General features: G+C 56.3%; 1 protein-coding gene across 5 annotated transcripts in view; it reads left to right on the plus strand.

Annotated features, from left to right (window-relative positions):
• The window catches only part of NAV1 (neuron navigator 1), a 244512-nt gene that overhangs the window by 94052 nt on the left and 136226 nt on the right, over positions 1-14234 (plus strand). For all 5 annotated transcript variants that reach the window (XM_042925779.1, XM_042925777.1, XM_042925778.1 and 2 more), the window contains exon 4: positions 2218-3012. In XM_042925779.1, coding sequence (XP_042781713.1) covers positions 2218-3012 — 795 coding nt within the window. The remainder of the gene's footprint in view (positions 1-2217; positions 3013-14234) is intronic.

Below are 14234 nucleotides of genomic sequence, written 5' to 3' on the forward strand. Positions count from 1 at the left end.
TACTTTACTTTACTTTACTTTACTTTATTTTATTTTATTTTATTTTATTTTATTTTATTTTATTTTATTTTCTTATTATTTTAACTTGACATCCAAATTAGTTAGCATATAGTGCAACCCTGATTTCAGGAGTAGATTCCTTAGGGCCCCTCCCCCATTTAGCCCATCCCCCTCCCACACCCCCTCCAGCCACCCTCAGTTTTTTCTCCATATTTATGAGTCTCTTCTGTTTTGTCCCCCTCCCTGTTTTTATATGATTTTTGTTTCCCTTCCCTTACGTTCATCTGTTTTGTCTCTTAAAGTCCTCCTCTGAGTGAAGTCATATGATGTTTGTCTTTCTCTGACTGACTTACTTCACTTAGCATAATAGCCTCCAGTTCCATCCACGTAGTTGCAAAGGGCAAGATTTCATTCTTTTTGATTGCCATGTAATACTCCACTGCATATCTATACCACATCTTCTTTATCCGTTCATCCATCGACGGACATTTGGGCTCTTTCCATACTTTGGCTATTGTGGATAGTGCTGCTATAAACATGGGGGTGCATGTGTCCCTTCGAAACAGCACACCTGTATCCCGTGGATAAATGCCTAGTAGTGCAGTTGCTGGGTCTAGGGTAGTTCTATTTTTAGTGTTTTGAGGAACCTCCCTACTGTTTTCCAGAGTGGCTGCACCAGCTTGCGTTCCCACTGTCCCTCACTTTCTTGCCTCAGAACCATTTGCTCAGGCAGCTTGGTGCTGACTTGGGAAGCCATGGTGGGAAAATGGGTGGTGTCGCCCTCTACTGAGGGACAGCTCTGGGCAAACTGCTGCCTGCTCCAACCCTCTTGGTCTCTGTCTCTTCGACCCAATCTTTCTTCCCAGAGCCCAGGTGGGAGGGGGGGAAAGGGGCTAGGAAAATGTCGTCTTTTTAAATTGCTCTGCAGTCCCACTTTAGATCAGCCTGGCAGGGGGCCCGTCCTAAGCCTCCAACTGATTTGCTAGGTTTGACAAAGCGCTGTACGGTTCCAAAGTCCTTTTGCCCATTAAGCTGGTGTTATAATCACTGTAAGAGAAGAGAGTAAGCCAAAGGGGCACAATGACTTTGACAAGGTCATGCAGTCAATAGAATGGGAACCTAGTCTCCTGATCCCAAGAGTTGGTCGTTTCCTCCATGCCCTCCCCAGTGAGTTCTGAGCCTGTCTTTCCCCGGCCACATCAGTCCCATCCCCTTTGCCCTACCTCAGGAAGTATCCCCTACCTCAGGAGGGCGGCCATGAACCTCCGAGACTGAAGTAAGATGGTACCCGGAGTTTCCAGGAGGGAAACCGCAACGTTTTGGAGTGAGGGTGGGGGGAACCAGCAACCTGGATACTACTGCTCCCCTATCCCTCTCCCAACATCTCTCCCGGACCCCACGAGCCCACCTTTCCTCTTGCATCATGAGCTGCCCGGTCTCAGTCCCTTTTCCCTGCGCCCCACATCTCCTCAAGAGATCCTTTCCACTGCCCCCCACACTCTGGGCGCGGCAGGAGATTACCGTGCCCTCGGAGAACCTGTCCCACCTCCGCGTGGAAAGCCAGGAGAAAAACTGGTGGGATCCTTTATCTACCCCCGACCCCCTACTCATCCGCCCCTGGATCTCCGCAGCAAATACCACCCCCTCCCGAGCCAGAAATAGACACACGCTCGCTCTCCCCCACCTCCCTCCCTTGCGCACACTCCTCCCCTCCTCCTGTTTGCTCCTCCGCCTTCCCCTCCCCTTCTTCCTGCGCTCGGAGCTGCAGCCTGCAGCCTCTACTCAAGCTGGCGGGCGGAGTGCCGCGAGGGCGCTGCCCGGCAGTGCTCTGCCCGCAGGACTGACAGGCGGGCAGGCGGAGGGCCGGGATCCGGGCCTCGAAGCACCTCTGAGCGCCCGTGGAGCTGCCGTGCTTCCTTTCTTCCTTTGATTGATTTGTAAATTTTAATTTGTATTTTCCCCGCCCCGCCCCTTTCCCTCCGACCCCGCCCCATCGCTCCACGGTTTCCTCGCTCTTTCCTTTTCCCCGCTTCCTTCCCTGCGTTTCTTTCCCCTGCTCCCTCGCTCGCCTTTCTCCCTCCTCCCTCGTTTCCTCCCCCTTCCTCTCCCCATCTTCCTCGGTTTCTTCCGTCCTTTCTCTCCCCCTCCCCTCCCCCGCCTCCTTTTCCCTGCGCTCCCGCCCCCCCCCCTCCGCCCCCGCCCCCGCCGTGCCTGCAGACGCGCGGATCGTCCATGCGCTCCTCGCGGGCAGAATGCTGGGCAGCAGCGTCAAGAGCGTGCAGCCCGAGGTGGAGCTGAGCGGCGGCGGCGGCGGGGACGAGGGCGCGGACGAGCCTCGGGGCGCCGGTAGGAAGGCTGCAGCGGCGGACGGCAGAGGCATGCTGCCCAAGCGCGCCAAGGCGCCCGGCGGCGGTGGCGGCATGGCCAAGGCCAGTGCGGCCGAGCTGAAGGTCTTCAAGTCCGGCAGCGTGGACAGCCGAGTCCCCGGCGGGCCGCCCGCCTCCAACCTGCGCAAGCAGAAGTCGCTCACCAACCTCTCGTTCCTCACCGACTCGGAGAAAAAGCTGCAGCTCTATGAGCCCGAGTGGAGCGACGATATGGCCAAGGCGCCCAAGGGCTTGGGCAAGGCGGGGTCCAAAGGCCGCGAGGCTCCGCTTATGTCCAAGACGCTGTCCAAGTCAGAGCACTCGCTCTTCCAGGCAAAGGGCAGCCCGGCGGGCGGCGCCAAGACCCCCCTGGCTCCCCTCGCACCCAGCCTGGGAAAGCCGAGCCGGATCCCGCGCGGCCCCTACGCCGAGGTCAAGCCGCTCAGCAAGGCTCCTGAGGCAGCCGTGAGCGACGACGGCAAGTCGGACGACGAGCTGCTCTCCAGCAAGGCCAAGGCGCAAAAGGGCTCCGGGCCGGTGCCCTCCGCCAAGGGCCAGGAGGAACGCGCCTTCCTCAAGGTGGACCCCGAGCTTGTGGTGACCGTGCTGGGAGACCTGGAGCAGCTGCTCTTCAGCCAGATGCTGGGTAAGTCTTGCCTCCCCGCCCCACCCCTGGCTTTCTCCTGGTCAGCTGCAAGGGAAGGTGGGGGAGAGCGGAGCCCCTTCTCTTTCTCCTCCTCCCGAGAGGGCTCTCCAGATTTTGGCCAGGTTGTTAGGGGGCATTGGGCCCAGATGTGCAGGGCTGGCCTACCTCCAGATGCGCGTGGCTAAAGTGCATCTTCTTAAAGATGTCACCAGGCAGGAGCCCAGGCTCTGCTCTGGCCTGCTTGAGGTGAGACTGGACAATGGTGTGGCGCTCACACGTTCTCAGAAATAGAGCCTATTAGCTTCCTCTATTTTTAAAGCCCAGAATCCTAATATGGCACAATCTGGGGCTGATGGAGACCTCAGTTGTGTTGTGCTCTGTGCTTGGTGAGAGAGCATCCAGCATTGCTAGGGGAGAGTCCAGTGAGAGCCCGGATCTAGAGGACAGATGTGGGGAAAGCAGATGTGAGGGCTGTTTGGCCCCAGAGCCGAACTGAGGCTCCACTTCCTCTGTGGATCCCCGATGGGAGCGCGAGTCGGATTTCCCGGGTGTGGGGGTTCTGGCAAGGAGACACGTCTGGGGCCAGGGGGCGGGCGGGCGGCCAGCTGCGCGCATCTGGATGTGCGTCCTATACCTCGGCCCAGGCTCGGGCCCAAAACCCTACCCCCAGGTTTTTTTGGTTTTGGCTTTTTTTTTTTTTTTTTTTTTTTGGAGAGTGTGGAAAGGTCTGGGCTTTCGCGCGGAGACTCCTGGTTGACTGGGAAGCCTTTGCCCTTTGGCTAATAGAAGCCGAGAGCGGGCGGGAAGGAAGGAACAAAGCTTGCCCGGGCGGAGGAAGCGCAGAGAGCTGCTCCATTGTTCTCCGAGCTTGAAGAGTCTATGCAAAAAACCCGGAGCGGGCCCCGGAACTGCGCTTGCTTTCCCCGGAGAGCCCTCTCCCTGAGAGGGATAGATCCGGGATGTGCAGGACTCAGGGCTGCCGCGCCTCGGGGGCAGGCACGGGTCGTGCCGGGACCATGGGAGGGCGGCGGCAAGGCCTGGAGCCCGAACGGGCCGCCTTGGCTCCGCGGACTTGTTGCGGTGGCTGGGATGTGGGTCCTCCGGCGCCGAGGGACCCGAGCTTCCCGGGTACCAGGCAGGCTGCCCGCCCCGCTGGGGGCTGGAAGGGGCGTGTCCGTGCGCGTGTGAAGGGGCGGGGCCTACTCGGGCTGCGGTCCGGGGACCGGCTGGACGCGGTGGGGCGGGTGGGGGTGGATGGAAGGTGGGGGTGTTCGACTGGCAGCTCTGGAGAAGACTGGTTGGACCTGCTCTTGTCACCCCAGGATCCCCAGACCCCCGAGTGGCCAGCATGAGGAACCGCTGACCTGGGGCAAGAGGCCTTTGGAGCTTTGGATTGGGGGCTTCTCATAGCAGGCCGCGTGTGGGCTTTGCAGGGACAGTCAGGAGACAGGACAAGGGCAAAGAGGGGAAGAGCAGCCTTTTCCCTCGGGGAGCCCCTCCAGAAGGCCTCGGCAGGGACAAGTGGGGATTGGGGGCTGAGGGGGGACAGAAGCTGACAGGGCAGCCTCTCCCTGCAAAGGGAGTGTGCCACCCCTGTGCTGAGTGCCCTCCTCAAGGAGCTTACAGTCTAATGGGGTGAGACAGATAATGAAGAAATAAAATAATTCCAGACACAGAGAGGGCTATGGAGAAAATGAAAGGGGACCCTGTGTTAGAGGAGAACTGGAAAGGAGAGGTCTTTAAGCTTAAGGAGGTGATAATTGAATTGTGACTGAGGCCAGAGGAGGCACCAGGCAGGCAGACTGCCGGGAGGAACATTCCCCGGGCACTAAGAGCACTAAGAAGCGGGTGTGGATGGTTCTCAGGAGAGGAATTGAGTATCTGACTGTCTCCTGGGAAGAGGAAGGGAGTGTCAGGGACTCAGAAAAGTAGAGGGCACAGCTCTCTTTTCAAGGTCAGGGCTTCACCTGTTTGGAATGACTTAGCCAATCTGGGCTGTCCCCAGGCCTGCAAGAGCCAGCACCGTCCCAGGACCTGGCTGCCTGGTTGAAGCTCTCTTAGTTGCTCTTCAAGAGGCAGTAACCTCAGAAACCCTGACAGATAGTTCTAGAGCTGACTGGGGATGGGAATGGAGGGCAGGAGGGGGACGGGAGCTGAGCTGGGGGCCCTTACTCCTGTTCAGCAGTTGTCATTCCCAAAGCGCACTGGCGCTGCAGCCTTTCAGCAACCTTGGAGATAAGGAGAGAACACCTCCCTCCCCACCACTTCCCAGTTGGGGAAACGCAGAGTAAAAAGCCTCTAGGGCCTTAGAGCCACCTCTAAGTTAGTGATGGAAGGCAGGTTCTCCTTGTGTTCCTAAGCACTGGCTTCATTTGGGAGGCCCGATTAAGAAAGGGGAGTCAGCAGGTCAAGAGGGGCCTGACCAAAGCAAGTGTCTCTGGACATAGGCCACCAACCTGCCCTGATGACCCCATAGAGGGGCTGAGAGGCTAAGATCTCTGGTAGGTGGAGAGAGGTGGAAAGTCTGGCAATCATGCTGGACTGTTTAGGGCTTTGAGAACCAAGGTGGGGGTGGGGCATGCAGGTAGGTCCTAGAGGGACAGTGCTTGGCCTCACAGGGTGGTGGGGAGGGGAGGGAGTGGGAGCTGCTGTCTTTAGGTAAAACTTCTCTTCTGTGTGAAGGTGGGAGTTGGGGTGGAGGGTAGACTGACGTGTTTGGGGGCCAGGGGACAATAGAGCTGGATCAGTCTCCCCAAGCCTATGAAGATGTTCTAGGTTGTCAGGACTGACCTTCACTGGAGAGCAGGGTGGCTCCTGAGGAGAAGAACGGCTGTCTTGATGCCTCAGGATGTTGAGTAAAAACAGAATATTTGTTCCCTACCTGAGAGGCTGAGGGTCAAAGGTTACACACTCCTTAGCACCATCCCAGACCCAAAAAGCTGCCAAGACCCACTTTCTTGGGGAGGGTGGGGAGGGAAGGAGGAGTGAGGCAGCCCCAAATAAGAGCCTTTCTGGAATAAAAGAGAAGAGCTGAAATTTGATCATTCTCTTCCCAGAAATCAGCTGGAACCCAGATGGTCTAGGCAGGCTCCCTACCCCTTCCTTTGCTTTAGAAGCTGCCAAATAACTAGGGTCCCACTGGGGAACCCTGGAAACTTGGAAGGCTGAGGGGTGAGTGCCCAGGGAAATATGGGCCAATCCCAGCAATCAGATGCCTTTGGACCCTGGCATGATAATCGACATCAAGCAGTTTGGCTCTGAGAGGAAATGTCACCAGGCCTGGAACTGGGGACAGGGTCAGAGGCTGCAATCTTGAGTTCCCTGTCCAAAAGTTCTAAGCTCTGTGACCTCCCCTGGAACTCAGTTTCCCCATTTGTGAATGAAAGAGACCCCACCCCCATGACTCTTCCCTACTTACAGGGCTGGGGAGGGGGATGCAGATTAAGGTGATCAGACCTTGAAAATGTCCCAGGCCATTTCAATACACAATACCATCCCAGACCCCACTCTTCCTGCCTTATCAGCCCTGGACCTAAGGATCTCAAAACAAAATCAGTCTGTTGAGCCCCCACACAGTCAGTTTTCCTTTCTTCAACCCTCTAGGCAAAGGGACAAAATAAGACAGCTAAGGCAGCCCAAGGTCAGGGTGTAAAGAAGCCGAGGCCTCTGGAGTTCCTAGCCCCACTTCCTCATGGTGTCTGGACCCTTGTGAGGGGTTGCCATGACAACAGTTAGACCCTCAGAGGCTGAGGGCAAACAGAAGAGGGGAAGGAAGTCCAAGAAGCCATCCATCCTAAGCCAGTTGGCTGATGTGGGTTTTGGAGGCGTGGTGAGGGTGGAGTTTAGTTTAGAGAATGTGTTCTGGGACCCTTTGAATAGGGGGAGGGCAGAAATTCCTTTTTCTTCCGTGCACTGGGTGGGGGTCCGGGTGGGAAGAGGAGTTACAGTGAGTTCTCCAGAAAAGAACTGATGCCCAGAGGAGACAGGTGATGTGTGCAGGCTCACCTAGCACCCTCAGGTCAGAGGCTCCACGCCCAGAGCCACTCCTGAAGCCTGCCCCGGAGGCCTAGCCGGAGCACGAGGACACAACTCACTAGCCTTCCTGGGGCACAGCAGTTTGCCAGAGAGTGCTTGTAAAGTCACAGGCCGAAGGAAGGACTGTGGCAAGGTGTGGCGGTCTGCAGGTGAGCATGTATGTGGAGAAGAAATTGGCATAGAACCTTCCAGCTGTGAGGCCTCCTGCCTTCCTCAAGCTTAGCACTAAGGGGAACATTTCTTTACTCACTGCTCGGAACTTTTCCTTCCCAGTCTAGGCTTTAGTGCTTTTGAGGGGCCCCAGTCGGGTCCTGGTCCTAGCCGTTGGGCATTGCCTTGTTCACGCTGCTGTGGCAAAGCCGTCCTCCTCACACGGCAGCCAAGGCTCTGCTTCTGAGAGTAAAGGATGGATGGATGGGTAGGTCTTGGGGGTAGTTCCTCTGCTCTGGGGAGACAGGCAGATGGAGCAGAAGTGCCTGAAGCGTAAACCAACCCAGAGAGATGCCCTTCATCATCACTGGTGGCTCTAGCCCCAGGCCATCGGCCCCTTCTAGACGTGGACTGAATGGGTAACAGGACCAAGTCACCTGGAATCCTGGGGTGTTTCCTGATGCTTCCCGTTTGTTCTGCCCCCCACGCCCCACACACCTCTGGCCCCCCCTCCTGTGTCCTGTCCCCAACCCTAGGCTGCCAGCCCCAGATCCTTTCTCCTGCTAACTTCCAGGCTCCCCTTCTCTGCAACCGTCCCTCCACACACACATACCCACGCCTCACAGCCTCTGACCCCAAGGACTGAAGGGGCACGTTGCCTTCTGGGGTTCAAGGGAGAACCAGTCCTGCATTGGCCAGGCTGAGCAGAGCCCCCAGGGCTCCTAACTGCAGCTCAGACCCCTGCCACCGCTCCACCTCTGCAGACACTGCCGTGTCTCCTCATACAGCCAGGGAGAGAAAAATCCCCTTCTCTGTGCAGAATCCTCCTCCTCCCCCACCCTTCCCTGGGATTTCACAGAACCACAGAATGGAAATTGTCTAGTTGAGCCACCCACCCAAAGCTGAAGCTAATCCCTCTATAGCATCATAGGCAGGTGGGTGTTCTGTTTACACACTCCTAGTGACAGAGGGCTCACTACCTTATTTTCCTGGAAAGTGCTCATTATTGGAGAGTCTGTTGAGCTAAGCGTCTTCTTTCTGAGAATTTCCACCCATGGGTCCAAACCTACTGCCTAGATCCTTCCAGGTTAAGCTAGCCTGCCTTTCACAGCTCTCTTATATTTGAGGTCAGACACATAGCCACACTCCACCGCATCTTTTCTCCCGTTGTCGCCTCCTCTAATTTTCCATCCATTTGTCTTTCCCTTTGGAATAAGACTTGCTAGGAAGAGGAGCCGATCCGTCACCCTGATTCCTGGGCCTAGCAGAGTCCTGCTCCCCACCTGGACCCCACCCCCGCCTGCTCGTAATATCTGCATCTGGGCACCTGGCTGTGTGTTCTCTGGGTCCAACCTGGCCTCCTCCCCACAGCCTTCTCCCGCTGCCTGGAAACCCTGTGCTAGCCAGCCAGCAGTGGGGAAACGGACGCCACATGTTTCTCATTTGTGCTGGCTGACCTCCTCCCACACCCTGTTTGGATTACCCAGATGCGTTTGAAGTCCCTGGAGCCTGCAGCCTTCCCTCTCGTGCACAGGAAGGGCCGGGGGCCAGGCACAGCTCACTGGCCCTCGGTGGGCATGCCCTGTCCATAGAAGCCCCTGGAACACTGGGTCAGCCCTCAAAGTGGACTTCATCTCCGACACCTTCCCTCCCAGTTGCTTTTGGGGACTGACCCTCCTGTAGGGAGGCAAAACCAGAGCCCCCTGGTTCAGTTCTGCGTCGTTCAGGGCACACAGGTCTCTTTTCCTTCTGACCAGCAGGGATCAAGGTGCAGACTGAGAAGGTGCCCCAGGAGCTGCTTCCATCTCCCAACCGGAGGCTGAGGAAGGATTAGTGTTGTGCCAAGGGTGTGTCCAGCATGTTGGCGGCCGTGGGCTAAGTGCGGGCACAACACTCGTGCCTGGAATAAGTGGGATGGATCAGGGCTTTTCGTCTTTCCTCAGTACCTATGCCTCTGGCAGGAGAAGGAGCAAACTGCAAGGGTGGGAAGCTACGCGGAGGAGGAGGATGGGGACCTAGCGGGAGCGGGGCCCCCAGACTCCTCAGGCCTGTTGTAGTGCTGCAGTGGGGGTGGGAGAGCACGGAGCACAGCCCATCCACGGGCTACAGGTTCACCCCTGAGAGCTTTGGCTCCAGCGGGTTCCAGGCTCTTGCTGCCAGTGCTGTCGTACATCATGCATTTGACACACAGTTCTCCAAGTCCGCTCCAGCCGAACCTCAGCAAGGCGGCCAGGGCTCTGCGGGGGCTGGGCCTTGGCCTGGGCCATGGGCAAGTCTATTTTAGACGTCTCAATGACACATTTCAGGGCCACTGGAGCGGGCGGGTTCTCCGCAGCCCTCTAATTCCTGGGCCGCAGCTCTTGCTGTGGACTTGTCAGGGCGCTCACTCTTTTGCGCTGGGGATGTGGAAACGGAGAGCACGCCCGGCCCGGCAGACCCGTGGTGTGCTGTCCCATGCTCCCAGTGTTGGTCCCCAGGGTCGTCTTGCAGGCTATCTGGTCAGGGTGTTGCCATTGGGTGTGATCTGGTCTGGGAGGTGGAATAGTGTCATAAGCCGCAGGTGTAAACATGGAGAGCCAGATTGGAAACGAGGACCTTGGGCTGGGTAGGAGGGTAGCACATGTTGAGGAGCAAGACTTAGGTGTGTGTGCGGAGGTCCTGGGTTCAGAGGGGGTGTGGCATATAGCCGGTAACCCTAAGATGAGCTTGGGAGTCAGGGTGTGAACACGGGGTGTGCAGGGGATTGCATATGTCATGTGGACCACTGACTGTCCTCCAGCAGATATGCACGTGCTCAAGGTACATTTGTGTGCACGCGTTCTGTGCATGCAAGGACTGGGCAGGTTTGAAAGAGTCTGAAATATGACCAGGGTGGAACGATTTCCCTCAAATAGACCCCCAGGCGGAGGCCGCAGGGGTTCGGTCTCCCTGGCTTCTCTCCCAGAAAAGCACTGTGAGTGCCGGTGAGTCCTCGGACTATCAGGACACAGGCTCCCTTTTGCCCTTGGTGACTAGCTAAACAGGCCGTTCCCTTTGGGGGAAGCTGGCAGCCACCCAGGAGGCCTTGGCTTTTCTCTGCAGGCTTCATAAGCTGCCACGGGGCCCAGGACTCCCACCATCCCACTCTGAGGAGCTGCCTCCTGGGAGCTCTGACACCTGACTCTCCTAGGGGGGCGCGGAAAGTAGGCCCGGAGAATACAGTAATCTAATGATAATAACGAACACGTATCAATCACTTGGTGTACAAGGGGCATTGTTCTTGTTCCTTATGTGTAACAAGTCATTTAATGTTCACAGTAATCCTGCGATCTATAGGTAATCTGCCCAAAGCTAGTAGAGCAAGTGAGCAGCAGAGCCAGGATTTGAATTTACCCCCTATGCCATGCTGCTTCCAGGAGCCTCAAGACTCCTCCCACGCCCTGGAAGTTGATTTCTTTGCACCAAGTTCAGAATCAATGTGTCAAGCAGTCACTGCGGGCAAAGCACTGTGCCCCTGACATTGAGGCTTTGGGCCCTGCTTGGTAGCTTCTGACAGGCTAGAGTGGAGGTGAGAAGGATCGCGCTCCTTCCTGTACCAGGCGATGGTAGCAGGTGCTGCGACAAAGTTGGGCAAGGCCAAGGAGAGCAGGAGTCGGTACGTGGGGCAAGTGTGCCCATGGGTGCAGTGGGTGCGGAGGGGAAGCTCTGGAGAAGCGATGTGGTTTTGAAAGAAGGTTGAAATCCCAGCCACAGAAGTGGAAGGGACTGGAAAAGGAAAGGGGGAGGTAAGTGATGGGCTTCATCATGGGGCCCTGTCTGCTGGGAGAGAGGTGGAACAGGAAGCGACAGAGAGAATGAGACTGGACAGACAGGTCCAGAGGGGACATGACGGACCCGAGTGGAGCGCACTGGGGCTTGACCGTAGGCTCTGGGCAACATTTAAACAGAGGAGAGCAATCAAGGTTTGCCCCAAAGGATCCCCAACAGAATCCTGTGCTCACTGGTCCTTTGGAGAGGTTACTGTCTGATGAGATCAGTCAGCCCAGGGCCTCTCAAGCTCTGCATCTGTTTGCTTGAGTGAGGATTGCCCTTGCTGCCCCCGCAGAGTCCAGAGGCACGGAGAGAGAGGATGTCTTGATGACCAGAGATTGTCCCTTTGATTAGCAGCAGCTCTGATTAGGCCTGAGGTACAGCTAGCTCTCTGCCTTGCCCGGGGATCGGCACTGCCCCACCCCAGGCCTGGGGAGTGCCCATGGCCGGTACGAACCAGACGGTGCATGACGGAACCAACACACAAACCGATCAGACAGTAGACAGAGGAGAATTTCGTTCGCATACAATTCAGAGACCAGGCATAAAGAGGGTGTGGGCCACATCTCAGCTCCTAGCTCACTTGTCCCGTCCAGGATGCCTTCTGAGGAAGTTGGAAGTTGGGGAGCTATTTAAAGGAATCAGAAACACTTGGCACAAGGGGAGATGCATTCCCGTCATCCAGCTTTCCTTGGATGGAGTAGGAGGACTGGATTGGGACTAGCTGGCTAGGCGCCCTCAGAACAGATGGTCCTTCGGGGGCTGAAGGGAACAGCCCTCCACCCTGGGGTAGAAGGACCCACAGGGAATGAGGGTGCCCTGGTGAAGGATTAGGGACTTATCCTCCACTCAAATCTTTATCTTCCTCTCTTCTCCGCGATGCCACCGGACTGTCCCAGTGGCCGTACCCCGGATGTTGCCATGGGGTTCTGTTGTTACAGGAGCTAGGGTGTTTTGTCATAGAGGACTTGGTTTTTTTCCTGGCATCGCTGGGTATCCCCAGGAGGTGTGGTCCTGGAATTCAGGGGTTGCCTTAGCAACAGTAGATACTGTCCTACATGGATCCTCCCTGGCCTGGATGGTGATGTGGTGTCCAGGGGTTGCCGCGGTGCTCAGTGCACGGCTTCCCTGTCATGCTGCTCCTTTGCTGAAGCTCCAGAGATGGGGGTCATGGCAGCAGAGAAGGCAGGAGTGCCCACCTGGGGCAGCGAGACCGGCAGGTGCTACAACTGCTGCTCCCTCTGTCGACAAGGACAGCAGCAACCACGAGGGGCGGCCTTCCTCAGTGCAGGGACAAGACTCCCTGTGCTGCCTGACACCCGCCTGACACAGGGACACAGGGTGTCCCTGTGCTGCCTGACACCCGCCCAGCCGGTGGGGTTTGCTCACAGCAGGCAGTGCAGAGCGGCTGCCCCTGTTCTTGCTGCCACTGTGAAGGCACTCCTGGGCTCCCAGGAGCTCAGGGCAAGGCCTCCTTGCTTGGCATCTCCACTCAGCTTGTAGCTTTGGGGCTGCCGAGGGCCTGGCTGCAGGGTTTGGGCTCCCCAGAAGGAAGCACTCAGTGCCCGAGACTTTAATTGAGGCCTCTGACTCTGCAGGTGGGTCAAAAACCTTCATCCTGGGGCGCCTGGGTGGCTCAGTCGGTTGAGCATCGGTCGTGATCTCGCGGTGAGTTCGAGCCCCACGTCGGGTTCTGTGCTGACAGCTCAGAGCCTGGAGCCTGCTTCGGATTCTGTGTCTCCCTCTCTCTCTGACCCTCCCCCGCTCATGCTCTGTCTCTATCACTCTCAAAAATGAATAAATGTTAAAAAAAAATTAAAAAAAAAACAAAAACAAAAAAAAACCCCTTCATCCTTAGGATCCGTGGCGGACCGTTGAATACTCACAGACAGTTGTCACTGGAGATGTAGCAAAATAGTGACTAACATTTATTGAGCACTCACTGTTTGCCAGCTGTGCTGAACGCTTTGCTTGCATAAACCCATTTCATCCTCACAATGAGATATTAATCAAGGGTCACATGCAAAATATTTCACAACTCTCTCAGGCTGAGGAACTGGAGGAATCCTGGGGGCCCTCTGTTACGCCAGATGTTAACTCTGTGGATGCTGAATTGTAGGGGTCCCAGAGGAAGGGCCCACGTGACCAGGGTGGCAGGAGAAGCAGTTGAGGGCCCAAGGAAGCACTTAATTTGCCTACTGGTGTGGGAGTGCTTTGTATTTTTTAGCAGCCAGTATGCCCCTCCTGGTGCATTTCTGTAGACTGGTAACCCTGCTATTGCACAAGACTGAGGTATGTGGAAACATAGAGGAGTCCAAGGGAGGCCACACAGCTTGCTCAAGGTCACATGGCAAGTTCGTGGTAAAGCTAAGATTCAAATGAGGCTTGATTCAAGCTCATCCATTTCACCATAGACTCCACTGCCTCTTGCACAACAAGTAGGATCTTTCTGCTTCCCATGCCTTCCAGACATTCTAGAACCTTTAGGCTGAACCAGCCTTGCAGTGGTCCTGAGACCCCAGGTCTATAAGAACATATTCTCTTCTGCCTGGGCAAACGTTCCTGAGACGTTTGGCCCAACCTCTGCCTCCCAAGGCTCTTACTGTCTAGTCCGGGAAGCAGGCCACAGATGGGCAATTGTGATACAGCGTTATAGCCAGTGCTGTGACAGAGTGGTGCCCAGCTGCAGGAAGGCTCTTGGGGAGAGGGCCTTCCTAGAGGATATGAGGGATCAGCCCATGATGACTAGAATGATCGGGAAGAATCAGGACCCAAAATACCAGCCTAGGACAAGCTCTTCCTCTAGTCCCTACAACCGTAATCCTGGATCTGTCCATCTTTTTTTCTTTAACTTTTCAAATGTTTATTTTTGAGAGAGAGAGAGAGAGAGAGAGAGCAGGGGAGGGGTGGAGACGGAGGGAGACAGAAGATCTGAAGCGGGCTGTGCTGACAGCAGAGAGCCTGATACAGGGCTCAAACTCACGAACTGCGAGATCATGGCCTGAGCTGAAGTCTGACGCTCAACCAGCTGAGCCACTCAGGTGCCCCGTGGGTCTGTCACTCTTAACGGTGGATCTTGAATAAGCCACTTAGTGCCTCAACCTCAGCCTCCTTGGTGGTAACACAGGGGTCAGACTTCCCAGCTCCCATATCTGGGAAGATGCCTTGACATCTGCATGTGTGGGAAAGCGCTGGTGCGTGGCTGGTGTTGCAGATTCAGCCCTATCTGCATTGCAGGGCATGGCTTC

The sequence above is a fragment of the Panthera leo genome, chromosome F3, assembly GCF_018350215.1.
Source record: "Panthera leo isolate Ple1 chromosome F3, P.leo_Ple1_pat1.1, whole genome shotgun sequence".
In the NCBI taxonomy this organism is placed as follows: domain Eukaryota; kingdom Metazoa; phylum Chordata; class Mammalia; order Carnivora; family Felidae; genus Panthera; species Panthera leo.